The 23,547-nt window shown below is 35.1% G+C and overlaps 1 protein-coding gene across 4 annotated transcripts; it reads right to left on the reverse strand.

Annotated features, from left to right (window-relative positions):
* Positions 1-1,030: 1,030 nt before the first annotated feature.
* LOC112012380 (universal stress protein PHOS34) lies at positions 1,031-4,287 on the reverse strand. Of its 4 annotated transcripts, none has more exons than XM_024044773.2 (3): positions 3,476-4,287; positions 1,870-1,919; positions 1,031-1,358 (listed from the first exon to the last, which is right to left on the reverse strand). In XM_024044773.2, the coding sequence occupies exons 1-2, from the start codon at positions 4,134-4,136 to the stop codon at positions 1,909-1,911; spliced, it is 672 nt and encodes a 223-aa protein (XP_023900541.1). In that variant the 5' UTR covers positions 4,137-4,287; the 3' UTR covers positions 1,031-1,358; positions 1,870-1,908. The 4 variants fall into 4 exon arrangements, with proteins under 4 accessions (XP_023900541.1, XP_023900540.1, XP_023900543.1 ...); XM_024044772.2 differs by having other exon boundaries at positions 1,031-1,379; XM_024044775.2 differs by having other exon boundaries at positions 1,870-1,916; positions 3,476-4,284.
* Positions 4,288-23,547: the final 19,260 nt, after the last annotated feature.

Here is a 23,547-nt window from a genome sequence, read left to right on the forward strand (position 1 = left end):
TTGATGTGTGATCGTATTATAATTTTTTTGTCTAGTCTTCCTACTGATGACTTTCCTTGGAAGAGCTTTTGGTGTGTAAAGGTGCCTAAAAGGGTTTTTCTTTTTATGGATAGCAACTAGGGGTAGGATAGTCACCATTGATAATCTTGTTAAGAGAGGGTAGTCTCTAGTTAATTGATGTTGTTTGTGTCGTTGTGATGTAAAATCTTTGGACTATCTTTTACTCCACTGTAAGTTTGCTCATGCTTTATAGAGTGAAAATTTTAAGGTGTTTGGGCTCCAACGAGTAATGCCAAAGACATTAGTTCTCTTCTTTATGCATGGAGGGATTGGCTTAAAAAGCACCTATCAACTATTTAGAATATGATTCCAACATGTCTAATGGGGTTAGTTTGGCATAAACATAATACCCATACCTTTGAAGATAAGGAACGACATTTAGGTCTCTTAAAATCTCTTTTATTTGGTACTTTGTTTCAATAAGCTCGTATTTGGAGATTTACGCAGTGTCTTTCCGTTCTTGCTTTTTTGCATTCCATTAGTTTTAGCTTGTGTTATATGTGATTTCTTTTCATGTTTACAGTGTTCATCATCATAAACACGATGTTCATTTCATTCAATAAAAGTCTTATTACCTATAAAAAAAATTGTTAGAAGTTAGCCTAGCTTGGACGATGCAGTTGCTAGTTGCTAATTAGCGAGCGGGACCTAGCTTGGTAGCTTTGATATATCCAAACATGGGACTAGATTTTGGATTTAGTTTGCCATGCTCTAGTAGCAAGCAGCCAAGCACCACGAGTACAAGCATGAAAGCATGGTTTACGCCGTGAAACAATCGCATACAATATCCTAAATGTAAACGTATGTATGGTTGTATGCATTTGATTTTTTTCAAATATATGAGTGTTTCGAGTGGCTATGCTAGTAAACATAAAACATTACTATTAGTCTATTACCGTTAAAATCCACTGAACAGCTTTTTTGTGTTACAAAGCCAGACAACACTTCTTCTATGGTGCCAAGTACATAGTTAGTGTAAAGAGGAAACTAATCAGTAAGAAAATCCGATTCACAACACACAGTAAAAAGCTGTAAATGAATATTAACCAGCATAAGAGCTGGTTCCTATACAAATATTGTGGGAGAGATGTATGCTCCAGAGAAGCTCTCACCCGTACATGTATACCATGCACTTCATAAAGAGGGAAGGAAACTAACTAGAACATACGGACAGTGACCAAAATGCAACACCACCAGCATCATTTTTACACAGAAATATGTCCACCAAGAAGGCAAACCCCATTACATTCTTAAAATTTCTTCACTAACCTGCTGCCTCCACATTTTCCAGTTGTGTTCTACAACATAAATCCAATGCCCTATAGTAAATCAGTATTTGCTATTCATCAGTGAATCATAAATCAATTGATATATAACTAATTCTGCAATTCATAAATTAACAAGCTTATGCATTGAAAGGCATATAAATAGAGCATCTGATTTGAAGCACATAACAAAACCACAGTGAAAATCCAACTCAGGCCAAAAACCAGTTCAATCTGCAAGGACAAAGGACTACTAAAACCTTGTGTCTAAGGTTTTAAAGTTGGAGCATGTTGAAGTTCTGAATGATTTACTGTTGGAAAGAATTCCACATAGATGAAAAACTAGGGGAGAATAATCCTCTTATATTTAACAACCCCCCCAGGAAAAAATAAAAGGAGAGAGAGAGAGCACAAAATGTTCTTCTAGCTGAGTCAGTGTATCTCATAATAACAGTATAACTTCAATCAGCGGTTGTTAAAAAGGAGGATGAACAAGGATATGTTGGCATAAATTATTGACAGAAAAAATTCAATTATGCATCACCTGAGCCCAGAATGAAATTTCCACTGCACTGGACATACATTAAGCATCTGCTGACACATGCAAGAATAGCAATAGTTAGTAAAAAAATTAGTTGAAAACCTTTAAAAAGTAGTAGTAGTACTTTAATCTTCAATCCTTTACAATTGAGACAAATTATTTTGTCACATTATAATTTGTCACCCTTTAATATTAGATTAGCGGTAATTAAAATGAGACAACATCAATAATGACTCCACCAGTGATACCAAAGGTGTTGGTGAAGTCAAGTCCACCGGCATCCCTGGACATCACTCCATCAGAGATACACTAGGCATTGCAGAAGAGACACAGTCAAGCCGATCCCAGAAAAGTCAACTCCAGGTCAAGTTATCCTATCATTGTTACATAATCTTCAATGCATATCTTATCCAACTTCAGTTCAAATCATGAAACTATTCTATTTGGAATGTAATTATAAAGTTCCAGTATACCCGAATTATTTAATTTATAATATAATTTTACAGAATAACAGAATTGAACAATGAATTATTAGCAACTCATCTTCTTGATGCAGCTTTTGTCACGATCAGAAATGACCATAAGAGGGGAAAAGAGAAACTTTTTTATGTTTGATGATCGAGGTATGCGGAAAGCACAATAAATGACCAGGGCTGTTGGCAGAAAGCTCCCGAAAAAAGGAAACAATCAAGAAAAATGTAAGTCACCACAGTAGAGAAACAAAAAATGAAGAGTAAAACAGTTGGCTCATCTGACATCTTTAGTAAAGCCAACTGTGCTGAAACTGCTAACTTTCTCTCATCTTGTCCAAAAATAAGCATCTTTGAGGCTTGCACCACCCCATCCCCACGAATAGATATTTCCCAGCCCATCCCATCCCTTCTTATCCTACCACTCATAAGTCATAACTATTACACTTCAACATCCTCAAATTAACTTCTTTACAAATCAAAGTGTTAGCTTATTAATCAATAGCAATAATAACCAAAACAAATACTCAACCTTTGGTAACGATAACTTCAATTTATTACCAGTTAAAGAAATAATTGAGAGTGTGACTTCATATAGAATAAAATGGAGGAATATATATATATATATATATAACTGACCTTAACTACTTTGATAAGGATGCATAGCTAACCCCAACAAATTTGGAACTGAAAGCTTTGTTGTTATTGTAGTATTATCATATCCAATGACACAAATCACCCCCATAAAACCATTAGGATTCAACCACACCACACTAAACCAAATAATATACACAGTCATTTTAACTTATTACTACACGCCAATAGCTTGTAGCTCAACAAACACATCGTCCTGTTTCCAACAGAAGCATTCAGATTAAATCCCCCTCCCCTGTTGTAAGTATCAAATTTATCCAAAATATAACTTATTACCACTACACATCACCGCCATATAAAAACCGTTGGCACTTGCCCAACTAAACCTTAACCCATCATAAACTACCAATTTCTCCTTAAACCTCAAAAACCCGTCAGTGAAACAGTAATTTTAATCTAATTACCGAGCGATAAAATACGTAAAAAAAGTGTGACTTAAAACTGTAATTTTAGAAAAGTAATAAAAAAAAAAAAAATTCCGATACCTTTGGGATGGTCGTCCGGGGCGTCATGGTAGTCGTGGTCGTTGTCTTCCTCCTCAGCCTCAGGAACAGGGTGGAGTTCAACCTCGTCACCAATGATGATGTTCTTGTCTGCCAAGTCAGCGGAAGAGTTATTGTCATCGGGATAACGAACCACAACAACAGGGCAGACACAGTGATGTACACAGTAATCGCTGACGCTGCCGAGACGCGCCTTGGTGGAGCGTTTGGAGGACGCGCCGAAGCCACGGCTGCCCATGATAACGGTGCTGAGCCCGAGCCTCTCGACCTCGAGGCAGAGCCGCTCCTTCATGTCGTGGTCCTTCACGATGTGGATTTTGAAGGGGATTTGAGCCTGGACCAAGGGCTGAGCCAGCGAGTTGGCCTTAGAAGTCGTGAAATTGTCCAACTCGTCCTCGAGCTTCCGCTGCTGGGACTCGGTGTCGAGGGCAGAATCGGGATTCTGATTTAGGGGAGGAATGGCGGAGCAGCCCCAGTCGGCGCCGTAGAGGACGCAGGTGGGGCGGACGTGGAGGAGGATGACGTGGTCGCTGGGGCGGAGGTAGTTCTCGACGGCCCATTTGACGGCGTAGGCACTCTCGTCGCTTAAGTCGACGGCGATCGCGATCTTGCGGTGTGGGTGGGTCACCGTTAGGGACGTCATCACGGAAGTAGTAGTGCTTTTGTGAGGTTTTGACCGGTGGGAAAGGTTGCGTGCGTGAAGAAAGAATATGTAGATTGAAGAGTGAGAGGTGGAATGTTAATGTGAAATTTAGAAGTGGAGAAGCTGAGGGAGGTTTAAAAATTAAATTAATTAATTAATTCTCTTCACAACTTTTTTTCTTTTTTTTTTTTATTCCTACAGCTGATTAATTAATAGTAATAGTTGGTTCCTATTTCCTAGTAGTTTCTTTACTGCTGCTCAGAAATTAATACATATAAGTAACACTGTACTCTGCTGCTGCCTTGGTCTCCCTCCTTCCTAGTAGTTAGCTTTAAAGGATATTTTTTGTCCGCCCAACTTTTTTTTTTTTTTTTTTTAACTCAAGCACATAAGCAAAGTTAGAATATTATAATCATTTCAGTGTACTTCCACCTAATTTTCAAAAGATAGAATTAACATTTCTGTACGGAACAACTGAAATTTTAAAAAGTTTTATTTTTAAAAAAAACTTAGAAAAGAATAAATAAAACTAATTTAAACTATATAAAAAAAAAATAATGTGTAATATTTCATTTTTATCCACGAAGTAATGATTAATTTGATTTAGTTCTTTTAGGTTTCACATAGAGCTGTTGTTATCTTGATGTGACATGTACTTGCTTTTTCTACGCATGAAAATTATAGGTTGCCTAAATGATTTATGCGGCAAAATTAATGGATTTATCAAATCTCACCCAAATCTAATGTTATGAGATCCACACAAATCTCGCAAGTAAATTATCAATCAAAGTTATAATACAAAAAATCACAATAATAATAATAATAATACAAAGATTTGGTAATAAAGAGAAAAACCAATAAAAAAACATCTTCGATAGACCTCCGTGCTAAGAAAATTTTGTTAAAAAATCACTATAAAAGAAAAATTACTATCGATGTAGAAAATCACAAATTGGGTCACTTGTTCGATGAAGTGTTGATAGAATGTTGTTTATTCATGCAAGACAAAAAATCACAACTCAAAGAGCATTGATGTGGTGTTGAATATTGTCAAAGCGTCAGATAGAGAATTTGGGCATAGATTTGTTGTGCATTGGTTATTGGTGCTTGGCATGGTGGTGGTTTGGGGCTTTGGTGTGATCGGTTAGTTAGTAGGCTTAACTGTTTTGAGTTTGTTTAGCAACGAGAGTTGCTTAGGATATTTTGTAGGTGGTTAAACACCTCTGTAGGAACACTAAGTTCCAATGAACAGCACACAAAGATTTAAAAATACCAATTCTCAAAAATTGATTGCAAAAATGAGAGTACAATAGTACTTATTCAATCTGTCCTACATATCAAACTAACATTGGTTACATCTAATACGAGTAACTAATTCCTTAACAAGACTAACTAACTGAGATAAGATAGACTGCCATATAACCAAATTAAACTCGTCTGTTTATCCATTTAAAGTCTTCTAAATCAAACTCCTGGAAGGTCATTGTGTATTTCACTAATTCTAAATGTTTCTTCTAGCTGTTCACAGCCCATGGAACAGAACCTCCAGGATGGAGTGTTTAAACTACAAATACTTTAATATCATGATGAGAAACAATCTCTCAAATCTTGCTCCCTTTTCTTATGAAACAAAACTTATTGTTTAAAATAAAAATAAAAATCAGTCATGAAGAAAGAGTCCTTTCTGAGATAGCGAAGAGATAAGATCCGAATTAATTTTAATTGTTTCTTTTATCCTATCAAGCTTTAAGATGAGAATGTAAAGTATCAAGCTTTAAGATGAGAATGTAAAGTCATATTAAGTATTTTAGTTAAAAGATTCCATTATTACTTAATTATTATCAATTAGAATTAATTATACTAAACAAATTTTCCAACTTTGAAGGAGACCATTAAAATTAGAAAGTGACCAAAGAGAAAGGTAGAAGGAGAAAGCAAAATATGTAGAAACTCCAAAGCTAGCCAAAACATTGTAGGTCTATTTTTGTATTTATTTTGAGTCATGATGGTTGACGAACAAGACATAATAGTGGGCTTTGTTGGATGCTATCTGGTGGTGACTAGTCTCCAAGAGGCTACCTAAGTATGAATATTGATGATGCCAAAATCGTCAGTTGGGTCACTCGTCCAATCCGAAACTTTTGACGATTTTGTAGGACCTGCAAAATAAAGGAGGGACTGATTAAAGAGACCACCGGATTGTGCCCAATGGGGGAGCCTCCGATGCTTAAGTTAGTGCCAACCCATATTTGTTGTATATAAACAGTGTTTTGTAGTAGTTTTTGATGTACCTTAGCAAATGGACATATTGTCCCTTTTATAAGTGACTTAGGTAGCTGTTAGACATAAATGAGAGTAATTATTACCCTAATTGTAACGTTCTTTGTCTTGATGAAAGGGTTTAAGGCCTTTGAATGTGTTGGGCAGTTACTCATTAATATTTGATGGCCTACTAATGACGCAATGACCGTCCATTAAGATGGACGACCTTAATAGTTTTTATGGACTCATCAATTGCCCCCCATTCCCAAGTCTAATTTTGCTTTGTGCTAGTCAGGCTTTGGGAATATTCTTGACTTGTTTAGATTCATACTTCTTTTTCTTCAACTACTTTCTTCTTCAAGAACGACAGTATTTTTGCGACGATTTCTTAGTATTTGCCTTTTGAAGGTCTTTTTGGACGTTCAAGGGATTATAGCTTGATCTTGAAAGTGAGCTAATTTCTTTGGATGATCATTTTTTATCACTGCTGAAGAGTAAGGTAATTTCTTTGGACAACCATTTTTTATCACTGCTGAGAAGTGAGGTGATTTTTATTTTTTTTTTACGACCATTTTTTATCACTTCGATGCTTCTTCTTTCATTCATTTCCTAGTTGTCACGTTTAATATTCTTGATTTGCGTGTGACTTGCATTTGTGTGAGAATCCTTGTCTGCTTACACTCATCTAAGGGTATTTAGCCACTTTTAGGTGACTTACATCCAATTACGGAGCTTCATCAATTAGACTTCGTCAGCGATTTACATCGGTCTAGCGGAATCTTGTCTTTTTTTTTTTTGGTGACTTACATCCATTTAAGGAATTTTGTCACTTAGGCTTTGTCAGTGATTTACATCCATCTTGGCGGAATCTTATCACTTAGCCATTTTTTGGTAACTTACATCCATTTAAGGAATCTTGTCACTTAGGCTTCGTCAGTGATTTACATCCATCTTAGCGGAATCTTATCGCTTAGCCATTTTTTGATGACTTACATCCACTTAAGGAATCTAGTCATTTAGACTTCGTCAGTGATTTACATCCGTCTTGTCGGAATCTTATCACTTAGCCATTTTTTGGTGACTTACATCCATTTAAGGAATCTTGTCACTTGTTGCTAGAAAGATTCCTTGACGTTATGTCGTTTTGGACCTTCTTGAAGCCATGTTGATATCTGTATTAAGTTGCACATGCACTTGCCAAGACTTGGTTAGACAAGAATTTTAGAACAATTCATATATAAATAATAAGTTACCAATAGCCTAAGTGAGCCTTTTTCTTATTTTCTTGTAATCCTAGAGTTTTACCTCTTTTATGATGTGTCTAGTAGCACATACATTTTTGCATGAAACCTTACTAGGTGTAAATTTTATAGACGAATATAAAAGAGACAAAGGTAAATGTGTTACCTTAAATGATGACATTATTTTGTCACATACCTCAATCTTTTTATTGCTGGGATCCTCTTGACAAGCTCTTCCCTTTTTAAGATGACGAGCACTTCTCTTTTCAAGATTTTTTTTTTTTTTTTTTTGCGTGCTTTGATGACTATGGTCATTGCTATTTATAATAGCAATTTCCTCTTCCTTCTTTTTTTTAAGATGACGAGCACTTCTCTTTTCAAGATTTTTTTTTTTTTTTTTTTGCGTGCTTTGATGACTATGGTCATTGCTATTTATAATAGCAATTTCCTCTTCCTTCTTCTTTAATTGTACGCTCAAGTCACTTCACTAATGCTAGTTGCATTTTGCTAAGAATGACAATCTACAAATATGCAATTGCTTGCTATACAATTATGGATGTCAGTTGACAAAGTGCATTCCAAAGTATTTTGTGATATATAAGAATTGAAGCTATTTGACTATATGCTTGTTTTAAACTGAACTTTGTTTGGTGCTTGCACCGAATATAATTTTGAAAGCAATTTAAAAAGATTTTGGTGAGTTGACGGAGACAGCAGGAATTTATTGAGACTTAAACTCATGACCATATTGTGAACACAATCATCTAACATTTTAAGCCTAGGAGACTTAATAGAATTTCTCAGATTCATGATGATGGAACATATGCTACTAATAATATAGTCATATTAGCTATGATAATAGCAATATTTTCAACATGATTTATATGTACATATTCGTAGATGATCATGCGAGCTTGATATGCACTTAATTCTAATAAGATAATATTTGGCATGGCTAATTAAAAAGGAAGAAATAAATGAGTTACCTCAACAAGAGACCTTAAATTATGGTACTATTGTATACATACCTTGAACTTTTCATTGTTGTAGCCTTCTTGACAAGTTTTAAGATCTCTTTTGTTAAGCTTAACATGCTACTTTCATGTTTAAGGCTTGGACCTTTTTTGTTTCATTCTTTTGAAGGTGCAAGGACTAGGGCATATTGACCGTTCGCGGTTATATTTCCTTCCTTTAGGGACGAAGGCTAGCCCAGGGGCTTCTTCCTTCATCGTTTGATGATGACCATTGAAATGACCGTTGCTTTTTGTCTCTTTGTTGAGACAGTGGCCTAGTTGGCCAATTTCTTTTCTTATCCTTCCTGAGCTATTCATTTGACTGTTATGATTGACTGTTTAAAGTCCTGTCATTCTGCAGTTTATACATGTACTTGCAAAGTGTTTCACTAAACACTTGTCATATGAGTAAAGAGACCACTGATAAGATTTTTTAGGGTCAAGATTGGCATGTGCATAAGATAAGATTTTTCTGGACACATGCCTAATTGGTTATGCAAATACTACAATTTAAAAGAGTACTTATGCTTGATACATGATCTATCATCATACTTTCACATTCAATAAATATTCAAGCTAAAGTTTTAACACCATGTCTCTTACATATCATTGTGTGAGTCATATAGCATATTGATATAGCATTTTTTTTTTTAAAGAAAGAAATATTCACGATGCTATGGAAAGACTCTAGGCTTTTCCATGATTTTTGGCCTTGGTACAAAATTACCTTATAACAGTGTCAACAATTATATATAGATAGAGATAGGGTGGTATGATGCTATCATGTCACATACCTTTGATCTCCTCTTTAGCAAGCTCTTCTTGATGAGTTCTCATTCTTAATCCTGTGGACTTGAGAGTAAATGTACAATTGAGATAGTCTAGATACTCTAATCTAGTTGTTGTACTACATGTATTCTTGCTGCATAAAACATTAGGCTTGGAGTAACATTGTCAAGTAAGTAATCACAAATAATATTAAGACAAATGTATAAAATTTGTTGTGGCTTTGGCCTAGAGGCATTATGACTTTTCAAATGAAGTCATTTAAGCAGTGAAAATATCTCTTAGAAAAAGTGAAATCACAATTTCTTGGTAAGATTCAGATTTGATATTGCCCAAATATCACAATTTTTTGTTTCTAATACATCGTGATGTAAATTTTGCTTTTTTACATAAATGTATAATTCTACTGATCTCTTTATTGGTTGGTCATTAATTTCCATTGAGAAACTAGAGGTGTAAAAAGATGTACATACTTATTGTCTTTTATTTTTTATAAAAACATCTTTGAAGTCCCTAAAAATAATTCTGAATTCTAAAAAGACAATAGAATGAATTCTGGTTTTAATGCTTGAAATGGGTTTTTATTTTTATAACTTGAAACGGCAATAAAATTTGACCTTGCCATTTAATGCCCAAAATTATAATTTTGGCAAGATAATAAATATTTTCTAATATTCAAGCGTTGAGTTTTATTACCAATTGCAAGGCAATAACATGTTTACTCCATCTTTCCTATTTAAGCTAGATACGTTTAGGAAAGAAAAGGAGTGATAAACTGGTAAGTGGTACCATACGTGTCAATACCAACATTGGTGAATTATGTGCCAAACAAGTATGTCTAACATCAAACATGCAACTGAATAGTACATGTGAAATTGTGAATGATCAAAATGGGATTTGCTCCACATTGGGTTGATTGTATTTATCATAAAAAGAATGTATTGATATATATATATATATATATGCACAATAAGTCTCATCAATTGATATATATATATATATATATATGCACAATAAGTCTCATCAATTTTGGTTCCTCAATTTCAATACCCCCACTATTTGACAAAATTCAAATGAAAAATGTGGCACATAAAATTATCAATTATTTAAAGGCACATGAACTCTTCTCAATATAAGGTTCTTCAAAATAGAAACACCATAATTTATGGGGTTCATAAAAATTCATGATATATATATATATATATATATATTTTTAAATACTCATAAATCCCATCAAATTTTTTTCTTGTATGAAACATGAGCATTTTCAATTATTCCAAATTTCACATGGAATTCAAGACATAGCTGTAGAAACTAGAAACGTATAACTGTTTATACATGTATATCGACACATTTGTCAATAAAACATTAAGGAAAACGCTTTTTTACAGTAGGCATCATAATGCAGCAATTGATTAATATTTTTTAAGATTCCATTAATCTTATGTTTGTATTCAACCAAATACTAGGCATTAAATAAAATTCCAAATTTAGCCAACACTACAAACTGAAATTGGTAAGAAACTACTGATATTAAAACAAAAGTTTTAATGGGAAATTTGGACATTACAAAAGGTTTAAAATTTTCCATTAAACCACATAGCAAACTGTAATGGAAATTGCAAGATATAGCTGACCAATTACTTCCCATATTTCTTTAACACTAGATTAGGAATTTCACAAATGCATATTCATAGTATTTCCAAATTTCACGTAGATGTTAAATTATATACCACCTTTTTTTTATATTTTTTTTATTGTTATTTTATAAAGCCTTTAGCCGAAGCTATGATTCCCATTCCTTCCATTTATATATCACCATATATAGCAACTTCAGTATGATTAAATTGAGATCTAAAACAAATATAGAAAGACAAAGCTGTGATTTGGGACTACCATTATTATGGTTGAATTATTTGGAGTAATCTAGGAATTTAAAATCTTATGCAAAACGTAATATCAGGTAGAAAAATAACTTTTGGGAGAATAATCCCATAGACATACTTGAGCAATGATACTCATAGAATGGCTTAGTGGGGTAGGCTATGTATCTTTGGGGCAATTTTATTTTTGCTCTTGCTTCTTATTTATTTATTTATTTTGAATAAAGGTATAAGAGTTACCTTGGGTTCTTGACGCGAACCATCTCGTTTGTGCCCAGGATCATCAACCCACAGTAACACGATGACATTTTTTGCGAAATCACATTGAGGTGATTTGATTTGGCCTTCAAACTTCATGTGCTCATCCCTTTGGGTTGGAAGACTGCAAGACTGCTTTATCGCGGGTAGATCTACTTCTATCATAGGATCTTTACAGCACATTCCATCTAGTTGACCGAGACTGACTACGGTATCATGGTGTTCATATCTTTTGAATGAACTAAGTGACCCTTTGTCATGGGAAGAGAACAATGACTTATAGTTCCCCACAGATGGTGCCAAACTGATGATGCCAAAATCGTCAGTTGGGTCACTCGTCCAATCTGAAACTTTTGACGATCTTGTAGGACCTGCAAAATAAAGGAGGGACTGATTGAAGAGACCACCAGATTGTACCCGATGGGAGAGCCTTCGATGCTTAAGTTAGTGCCAACCCATATTTGTTGTATATAAACAGTGTTTTGTAGTAGTTTTTGACGTACCTTAGCAAATAGATAGATTGTCCCTTTTATAGGTGACTTAGGTAGTTGTTGGACATAAATGAGGGTGATTATTACCCTAATTGTAACGTTCTTTGTCTTGATTAAAGGGTTTAAGACCTTTGAATGTGTTGGGCGGTTACTCATAAATCTTTGATGGCCTACTAATGACGCAATGACCGTCCGTTAAGATGGACGACCTTAATAGTTTTTATGGACTCATCAAATATGATCTATTATTTAGCTGGGCATAGCTGCAAATGTGCGTAGTTGTGTCCATATTCAGCAGGTGACTTATCAAACTCCATCTCTTTTTTTAGTTTTTAGTGACCATGGGACGTAAGCACTGTTCCGAAGCAAGGGAAAAAGTACCTGGACGATTTCATGCTTTTGTCCGCACATAAAATATCGCTATTTCATGTGTGTGACATGGTGAATTGTCATTTTGTTTTAGATGAGAGTACAAAACCAATTAATTCACACATTATTTTGATAAAGCTCTGGAGAAAATGGGTGGGTCGTCAGGTTCGTCATCACGGAGTGGCACTCTTGACCTTAGATGAGCTGTTTTGATTGGGAAGGGTGTGTGAAGAATGTGAATTTAATAGAGAAAGCTTGGCAGAGCCATCCACCCAAAATTTTGAATTTTTCTTTAATATAAAAATTAATTATAAGATTTATATTCTTAGCTTTGCCCCCAAAATTATATGAGCTTTTTTTCAAAAGAAAAAAAAACGTGTTAATTTTTTTTTTAATAAATTCTAATATTCAAGGGCTTGCAAGTTGCCACTTTCAGGAAAGCATTAGTTCGGGTTGCATGAACAAGGCACGTGCCGCTCTTTTTGTGAGAAAATTAAGATGTAAATTTTTTTGGAAAAAGTACAAAGTTATGTACTTAAATTTAAAATAGTTTTTTAACAAATGAATATCTATTTATTATGACAATTTCTTAGAACTTATTTGCGAAATGTAATATCTACCTTCTAAAAAATTATACTAAGAATGATAATGAATTTCATTATCTTTCAACAATAAACAACTAAATTTTGATAAGACATTGTAACAATATATAAAATTTTGCAATGAATGATAATATATGCTACAATTTAAACTCTTAATCAAATGAAATACTTGCAATCATCAATAATGAAGATTTTGTTATCCATACATACTTCTCTCTTTATTTTCTTATTTTATGAGCATAACTATGATGTTCAACTTACTTAATTTTTAATATGAAAAAACATTTTAAGGAAGAAAATAAATTAAAAAAGAACAAGATAACAAAAAACATATGCCATCAAAGTTCCATTAGGTAAAATTATAAGTATAGAAGATTTAAACTTAATAAATTGGGGGTTTTCTAGGTAACAAATAGAACACCATATATTACTATTTTCACTTTCCAGGCATGACTAACACATAAAATTCAAAATACTTGAAGAAAATTTTTGGCGTGTTAAAATTCAGTGGGGTGTATTTTAGAAATTTGCCCGATAGAATATTATAGAAATCATAAGATTTCTTTAGGGTTTATCTAAGAGTGTAATAATTGGGGTATCTGCTGCTTTACAAAATATAAAGGAGGAAAATTTTCAACTTTAGTTTGGGGAAGGAATGAAACTACCCCAAATATAAAGGGTGAAAGTGCCTTTTTGCCTCTTTGTGTGTGTGTGCATGTAAAACTATATTTATGTGTGTGTGTGTGTGTTTTTTTTTTAAACATTAAACAATTTGTTAAAGAAAAAAAAAGTTAGCACAGGAAAACTGTGCATAAAACAATGAATTTTTTACTCAACAAATTGACTAATAAAAAAAAAAAAAATCTAGCAACATAACAAAATTTCATGATATTTTTACAATACCTTTATTTTTAGTTATGGTGGGTTCTAGTCTAATATTTTATTTTAGAGTAATGGTATGTCCACAACATTTTCACAACAAATTTTTGGTGGTAAATTGTTATTGGTTTTAAATTGTGCATTTAAAAAACAAACAAAAAGACAATTGAAGAAAATTGTGCCTGAAACAGTGAATTTTGGCTCACCAAATTTTACTAAACCAAAAAAGAAGCCTAGGAACACAAAAATATATCACAACATTTTCACAATATCTTTTATTTCCAATTGTGGTAGGTCTCGGTCTGATATTTTACTTTTTACGTCCACAATAATTTCACAAAAAATCTTAAGTATTAAATTGCTATTGGTTTTAAATTGGAACCACCACTTTAAATTTTGTATTAAAAACAAAAAACAAAAAACCAGCATAAGAAAATTGTGAGTGAAATAATGAATTTTGACTCACCCAAATTGACTAAAAATAAAAATAAAAAGTTTAGGAATACAACAAAATGTCATAATATTTTCAGCTATCGTAGGTCCCGATATGATATTTTATTATTTTATTTTAGAGAAATTTTACCTTCACAACATTTTCACAACAAATTTCGATAACAAATTTAAATCGGTTTTAAACTGGACACATTATTGATATCACTTTTTTATCCATCAATAATATTTTTCCACTAAAAATTTATTGTGAAATTATCATGAAAATGTTGTAAACTTAGTATTTTTTTTTTTATATTTTTTTTTGATCTATATGGAATTGAGATCTTAGCAATTGTAAAAATATTGTGACAATAACAAGATGATATAATATTTTCACAATACATTTATTTTCAGTTGTGGTTGGTCTTAGTCTAATATTTTATTATTTTATTTTGAATTATAAGAAATTAACACCTCAATAATTGTGAAAATATTGTAAGAATATTTTAAGTTAGTGTAGCAATATTGTGTTTGCACATATAAATATTAAAAAAAAAAAAAAAGAGCACAAACTAAAACATTGGCATACTATGGGGGAAAAAAAGGGCCAGCTCAAGCAAAACAATGAGTTTTGCCTCATCCAATTGAATAAACCAAAAATTATTGTAAATTAAGGCTATTAGCACTTTTTATATATAGTTAGTAGAAATGTGATATCATAAATAAGAATAAAATTATTAAGTTTAAATTATACACAATATAAATGTATAATTTTCATTCTTTTCTTAGTCAAAAAATGATATCTATTGAGCATTGTATGGTTCTAAGTCTTTGAAATTCTTATATGACAATTTAAAATGCATCAAATTAATAAGTTCAAAATATAAATTGAATCAATAATCTTCCTATCATGTTGGTTTGTTCCTTTCTTAAAAAATATGGTAATTTTCACTAACATTTAAGTAAACTAGTATGTATATATTTATGCATTATATATATAATTTTCGTATTAAAATTTCGGCCTCAAGCAACAAATCCTAACTCTAACCCTAAGCTGGGGAGGTTTTTTTCTTCTCTTTCTTTCTTATTGAGATTTTTTTTTTTTTTTGGTTTTATTTATTTATTTATTTAAATCAGAAACTTTTATTAAGAAGGAAACAAACTACAACAAGCCACCGGACTCTCTCAACACAAGAGAGGAGAAACAATCGGGCTAAAGCTGACATCAAAAGAGCCATAAAAATTGCAAAACATAGACCACTTGGCTAAAATGTGGATCCTAGGCACCAATCTAACAGCTACATTACTATAACTAGACAAAAAGGACCTCAAATCAAAGCATAAAAACTTGATTCTCCAAGGGGGAGGCGCTGTTGAGTTCGAGATGAGTTTGGCCACAACTTGAGAGTCTATTTCCACAGAGACAGAATCACACCTCAAGTCTAGAACTAAAGACAGCGCCCATCTCACTACTTCCACTTCAGCTTGAAGAGGGATGGTGGTGTTCACTTTCCTTGAACCAGCAAATACCACTTTCCCTCTCTAATCTCTTGTGACCACAGCAATGACAGAGAATCTTGGACCTATCGCAACATCTACATTTATTTTTAAGCCATGCCATGGTGGAGAACTCCAACCCAAGGCTGACGCAGAAACTTGAGATCTTACAAGGGGGGGTCTAGCACTTTTATGCTCCACAAAAAGGATGAAAATTTTGGCTGTAATTTCTTCCAAATTTATGTCCTTGTTCTCAAATATGGAACGGTTTCTCTGCTTCCAAACAACATCACAGAGGATGGGACCAAATAACAAAAAGTCCTCTCTTTGGCTAGGCAACATATTACTCACAAAATTCAGAGATAAAAGAAAATTGACAAACTCCAAAGGGGATTCAAAATTCAAAACATCCATTCTCAACCCCTACTGGCTTTGGTACTACAATGATTTAGAAAGGGACATACCATGAATAGATGCAAGGTGGTTTCCACTGCTGAACTGCAGAGAGGGCACCATAAATCCATACTCTCATTAAATATGCTAATTAACTCTTTAGATGGTGGCAAGTTAGTAGCAATTCTCCAAAGAAGCATCTTGAAACATTCATATATTTTTGTCTTCCAAATCTGACCCCTAACAGCATCAATATTGGAGGGAGGAGATTCCACTCTCGAGAGCCAGTAAGCATATTTAACAGAGAACAACTTGGAGTTCGAAGCTGTCCAAGCCCAGCAATCTTCCTTTTAGAAAACAGGGATGGGAATGCTTAGAATTAGCTCAACCACTGGTTCTTCAAAAAAAAAAAAATTTAAATTTGGCCATGTCCCAATTTCTTTGCTCTAGCGTTAATAGTTGCGAAACCACCAAAGCCAAATCTGAGTTAGCACCCTTTTTAGGAGAAGGGATAAAGCTTGGGAGGTTGGGAATCCAAGGATCAGATCAGATTCAAATTGAAGCACCATTCCTAACTTGAAAGCAAGCTACCTTAGCTACGAGGTGCCTGATGCCCATTAAACTTTTCCAAAAAGGAGAAGCTTTACCCATAAAGGAGATGGAAAGCCAATTATTTCGAACCTTGTATTTTGCTTTCAACTCTTGAACACAAAGGCAATCCTTTTCTGAAACAGTCCACTAGCCAAATTTGGAGAGGAGAGCTTGGTTGAAGTCCTAGAAGTTTCTGAAACCTAAGCCTCCCTCCTTTTGGGGCCAACACAAAGACGACCATGACATCGGAGTCCAGTATGGACCTGGTTTTGCTTTTGGATTCCACCAAAATCTACGAATTGAAGCATCAAGTTGGTCACACAAGCCTTTAGGGAGCAAAATAGCGAACATGGCATAGATCGGAAATGCTTGTGCAACTGATTTGATAATAGTAGCTCTACTTGATCAAGAGAAATTTTTGCTTTTCCAACCACATGACTTGTTGTCCAGCTTCTCTTTAATAAATCTGAAATCTTTATTTCTGCTCTTGGAAAGAAAGAGGGGGACCCTAAGATAGGTGGAGTTTTAAGGAAATGTATTGAGTCCCCAAGTATGCTTAACCTGACTAATGAATTGGGAACTTACTCCTTTGGAAGGGAAACAGCCAGATTTCTCCTCGCTAATAAGCTGACCCGACCAAGAGCAAAATTTCTCCAGGCAAGATTTGAGGATGGCAATCTTGGCAGATTTAGCTTTACAGAACAAAATAATGTCATCCGCATAGCATAGCTTGGAGATGGGCGGAGCAATGTTAGAAACTTTAACCCCCGAAAGCCTTTTTTGTGATACTTCCCTGTTTAAGAGCCTCAAGAGCACCTCACTTCCTAGGATGAAGAGATAAGGCGATAAAGGATCACCCTATCTAAGACCCTGAGAAGGGTAGAAGCTTAGACATTGGCCCCCATTTAATAGCAAGGTAAACTGTACTGAGAATAAGCATTGGTGGATGAGCTTGGTAAAATTGCTACTAAACCCAAAGGCTTTAAGAGCTGCTATCAAGAAACTCTATTCCATTCTATCGTAGGCTTTTTGGAAATCTAATTTGATACCAAGGTAACCTTTTTTCTTCTCTATATGTTTGAAAGTATGCACAATCTCATGGGAAGCATGAAGATCAAATAAGGAAGCATGTGAAATGATTTATGCAGCAAAATTAATGGATTTATTACACTAAGATATTATGAGTTCCACACAAATCTCACAAGTAAATTATCAATCAAAGTTTTTTTTTTTCTTTTTTTGAGGGGGAATTATCAATCAAAGTTATAATTGTTTTTTTTTTTTTGTGTTATTATTATTATTATTTAATAATAATACAAAGATTTGGTAATAAAGAGGAAAACCAATAAAAAATCATCTTCAATAGAACTCCGTGCTAAGAAAATTTTGTTAAAAAATCACTATAAAAGAAAAATTACTATCGATGTAGAAAATCACTAATTGGGTCACTTGTTCAATGAAGTGTTGATGGAATGTTGTTTATTCATGCAAGACAAAAATCACAACTCAAAGAGCGTTGATGTTGAATATTGTCAAAGCGTCAGATAGAGAATTTGGGCATAGATTTGTTGTGCATTGGTTACTGGTGCTTGGCATGGTGGTGGTTTGGGGCTTTGGTGTGACCGGTTTCTACGCTTATCTATTTTGGGTTTGTTTAACCATGAGAGTTGCTTAGAGCATTTTATTTTGTAGGTGGTTAAGCACCTCTGTAGGAATCTTTTATTTGGAAATGTATTAAGTTTTGAAACTTGTAGGTGGTTCTAATGAATAGTATACAATAATCCAAATTAATAACACTAATTCTCAAAAATTGATTGCAAAAATGAGAGTACAATAGTACTTATTCAATCTGTCCTACATGTCAAACTAACATTGGTTACATCTAATTCGAGTAACTAATTCATTAACAAGACTAACTAAATGAGATAAAATACACTGCCATATAACCAAATTAAACTCATTTGTTTATCAATAACTTTTAAAGAGGTTTTCTCTACCATGTCGCTCTCTCTAGAGACCGTGGTACGTAGAATTAGGTTATCTTCCTCGGAATGATATTTTCCTCCCTCTGCTAACACTGTTAACAGTAGGGCTTGTTGGGTTTCCTTTCCTGGGATATGGGAAACACTTTTCTTCTCTCTCTTTTCTTTTTAGCACTCTCAAAAACCGCATCCAGCATGGAAGAGATTCTTAACGAATGGGAAAAGCTGTCCCTAACGACTGAAGAAGGGACCAAACTCAGCCTAAAAAAATCAAAAAATCTGAAGCAAAAGGAGTATGTATTAGCAGCAAAGTTCCTGACTAGACGTGCCATTAACGTGGAAGCTATTGGACGAACCTTTAAACCCCTATGGAGAGCCCGTAATGAGTTTAAGATCAGGGAAGTGGGAGATCACGTACTGCTTTTTATTTTTGAGTTAGAATCTGATGCAGAACGAGTCTTAGCGCAACAGCCATGGTCCTTTGACAAGCACCTAGTGCTATTCCAGCGCTATGATTACAGAACCCCAGCCAAGAATTTACACTTCACAAAGGTTAATTTTTGGGTGCAAATACATGGCCTACCGATGAGATTACTGGACCCTGAGACAGCAATAGAACTGGGTGAATCCCTTGGAGTAGTCTCTGAGACAGAGAATCCAAAAGAGCTGGTGGGAAATGATTTTGTCCGTGTAAAGGTGGAGGTGGATATCTCAAAACCCCTATGTCGAGGTCGTAAAATTGATATAGGAGAAGGCAACGAACGATGGGTGTCTTTCAAATACGAAAAACTCCCTAACTTCTGTTACTGGTGTGGCTTAGTGTCCCATGATGAGAAAGAATGCGAGAAATGGCTCATGAGTAGAGGCTTTGGATCAGAGGAAGTACAAGGGTATGGTGCATGGCTCAGGGCGACTCCGTACAACACAGGGAAATCGTCCTTTATAACGGTTTCAGGCATGGGAGATGGCCTTGGAGGTTCGAATGTCAGCAACGCCATGGAGCAACCAGCCAAGTCAAGTAAGAAGCCACCGGTGATCACTCAAAGCACCGGCAAGACTCAGCCCACCACAGAGTCATAGCGGAGCGTTGACTCCCAAAATGGTTCAAATATGGATAGGGTGGAAAACAGGGATGTCCCTCAACAAATTACAAGGGAGAATTCCTCCCAGAATCCTCAGGTAATAAATAACATTCCTATTATATATCCATCTTTGCTCCCAAAAGATTTTGAGTCCCAAATTGAAGAGATTGATATGGCGCTAAACAAGTTTGAATCCCATGATTTTAGTGCACCAAATAAGACAGCTGGCTCCTCAATATCTCCGGCCTCTAATGGAGACAATCTAGGAGTTAATGTGGATAGGGTGGAAAGTAGGGAATACCAAAATGTGGCACACGTGGAAAATCAGCTTTCAACTATTATACCAGAAACATTTGAACTATACACTAGCCTTGATCCCACAAACAATGATCCAATCTTTCTCTTATGCTGGCCAGGCCTTCTCTTCTATTTGACCATGTGAAGGAAGGACCAATGAACCCTAAATCAATAGCACCCGAATTCATCATGAAATCTTTAAGGCAATTAGCTAAGCTTTCTACTACTATTCTCCCACCACATTTTTCCTAGCCCATTTTATGCAATTAAAATCCCCAATCACAACCCAGGGCCTGAAAAGGCATCCACCATGCTTTCAAGCAAAACCCAAATTTCCTCTTTTTAAACTGCTCATACGGACCATAGATGGCAAAAAGAAGCCAAGGGGCTTCAGGGGGGGGGGGGGTCTGAATACACCAAAGCAACTATCATATTCTTATAAGAGAAAACCACTTCTAAATCCGCACCTTTCTCTAAAAAAGAGCAAGACCACCAGATATCCCAACTGAATCAACGCACCACGAATCTACAAACTTTAATCTATCACAAATGTTTTTTACCTTTGGAGTTTTAGTTTTTGTTTCTGATAAAAAGATAATATCCAGATTGGCACCACGAATCAGCTCCTTAAGAGCTCTCCCTATTAAGGCTCTTCTAGCACCTCGACAGTTCCATGCTATGGTCCTCATGGCAAGGTGGGGGCATGATAAGGCCCGCCTCCTTGGCCGTTGTGGATGTGCTTGTGGAAGGAGTAGCTATAGAACAGGTGCTGTGATATAATCATCCTTACTATTTTTGTCTTTCTGCGCTCTTGAGACACTTTTGCTCTATCAAGAGCTTTAAGGATTTTTTCCTGTGAGAGCTAGAATGTTTCGGTGAGGAATGGGGAAATGTGTAAATGGGATTAGGCGATGAGTAAATTGGGGTGATTTTCATTTTTTTGGGTGAGGCACTTGGGTTTTCTGGATGGCTTAAGGGAGTGAATTCCTTTGTATCCTATTATTGGGCTTAGAGGTGGTTTATTTGTGTTTGGGAGTTGGGAAATGGGTATATCTTTGTTATTGGTTTAGATGGAGCTAGGTCAGAATGGGAGTGTTTAGGGGAGACCACTATCTTGTGGTCTATGTTCCAACGAGAAAGTTGGGTGGTAGTTAGAATTGAACTAGGATTAAGACTTACGAGTGACTTAGGAAAATCTTTGTTGCTTTTTCCATGTTTGTCCATCAGTCTGAAGTGTGGGGTAAAAATGGGTAACTAGTAATAAATATCCAACTATATAGTTAGCAGGCAATGTTTACAAACTATATTTTTTACTTGCATCTCGAGTCTAAGAGACTCGATTTAGGTCTATAAATCGAGTCTTTGAGGATCAATTTTCATGTTTTGATCGGGTTTGAGTTGGCACTTTTTCCCCGTGGCGTCCACATGGAAATCGAGTCTCAGAGACTCGATTTATAAGCCCATATATAACAAAACAGCAGCACCAGCAAAAAAGAAATTAGAGCCAGAAGAAAAAAAAATGAAGAAGAAGGAAAGAAGCCGAAAGCCAGAAGAAAAAAAAAAAACCCAGAAATGGAAGGTCGCGCGCAGCCGGCGCGACCTGGGCCGCTTGTGATCGAGGTCGCGCAGGCTGTGCGCGACCTTCTGTTTCTGGGTTTTTTTTTTTCTCTGATGAAACATATATGGGTATTTGAGCTTGATCTTTTTTTGGATTCTTTCTCTCTTTGTGATCTGATTGTTTTTTTTTTTTTTTGGTATTTCGGCTTGTACATGAGAGACTTGGAGACTTGAAATTTTTTCAAATTTTTTGGTTTGTAAATCGAGTCTCTAAGACTCAATTTCAGGTGGTCTCCACCTAGAAAAAGATGCCACATCAGACCATGGAAATCGAGTCTTTGAGACTTGATTTATAGGCAAAATCGAGTCTTTTGGACTCGAGATGCTAGTAAAATATATAGTTTGTAAATATTGCCTGCTAACTATATAGTTGGATATTTATTGCTAGTTACCCATTTTCGCCGAAGTGTGGTCACCATCTCACACTGCTCAAGGATCTCACTAGCTCATCTCTAGTGCCACTTGCTTCTTTAGCTATCATGGCATCCCACAAATCCATAGCATTTTGAATCCAGTTGGATCGGTTGTTTGGGCAAAATGGGTAACTAGGCATAATTATTCAACTATATAGTTAGCTGGCCTGGTTTGGAAAGTATATTATTAGTAACATCTCGAGCCTCAAAGACTTGATTTTTGCACTCATAAATCGACTCTTTGAGGCTCGGTTTTTGTACTTTGACATGCCTAATGCCAAGTGGAGTACACCTGGAACTCAAGTCTTAGAGACTCGAGTTACATACTGAGCATTAGACTATCGATTTCTGGGCGTTGAAAATCCACGTAGGCGCCACATAGATCTCGAGCCTTAGAGACTCGGTTTGCTAAAAGCGAAACCGAGTCTCACAAACTCGATTTTGGTATGTCCCACATGGACTGGTCATGTCACTGACTTCTTTATGTCTAATCTGCCTGGTCACATCTGACTTCTTTATGTCTTATCTAACTACCTGGTCACGTTTTTGTAATTGCTTCTCTCTCAACATCTTCTTTATGTTGAACCTCTCTGTCAACAGAAATTACTTCTCTTTCAACACATCCTCTCTCACTCATACAGACATTGCTCTCATACTCATTCAGTAGCAGAGCAGAACAATGCTCTCCTCTTAACTCTCATACAAGCCCATCATTGTAGTCTCCCTTCTCCCTCCCACTCTCACTCTCATACAATCCATCAGTACATTTGCACATCCTCATGTAAAGTAAGGGTCTCCTCACTCTCTGGTTGGTTGTTTAGTGTATATAACTGCTTTGAAAGTGTTGCTTGCATTGAATTTGTCATGACATTTCCTGATAAAAATATTTGTTTTTATTAACCACTTTTATATATATGTATTTATATATATATATATATATATATATATAAATATAATTTTTTATTTATTCATGATCCAGGAAGTCTTTTTGCTAGATTTCGGTGAAGTTAGCTGCTTTCTTTTCTCCATAATTTGGAGTAAATTTGAGTTTGTATATCATATGTGGTATATTTGACTGTATATATTAGTGCCTTGATTTTGAAATTAGATGATATGTCTAATTTTGATTGCTCATGATCATATTTAGATTACAGTTTTTTTTTTTTTTTTGGTTAATGTCTGATGAACCCCTGCTCTATGTTATTTCATTAATAGTAGTGTCTAATAGGGTATGCCATGAATTTTGTTGCATTGGAATGATGATGTTACATAATTGCACTCATTCATTTGCACATCCTCATGACTTTTGTTGTTTGGTTTGAT

Source organism: Quercus suber, unplaced genomic scaffold (genome assembly GCF_002906115.3).
Source record: "Quercus suber isolate HL8 unplaced genomic scaffold, Cork oak 2.0 scaffold_157, whole genome shotgun sequence".
NCBI lineage: Eukaryota > Viridiplantae > Streptophyta > Magnoliopsida > Fagales > Fagaceae > Quercus > Quercus suber.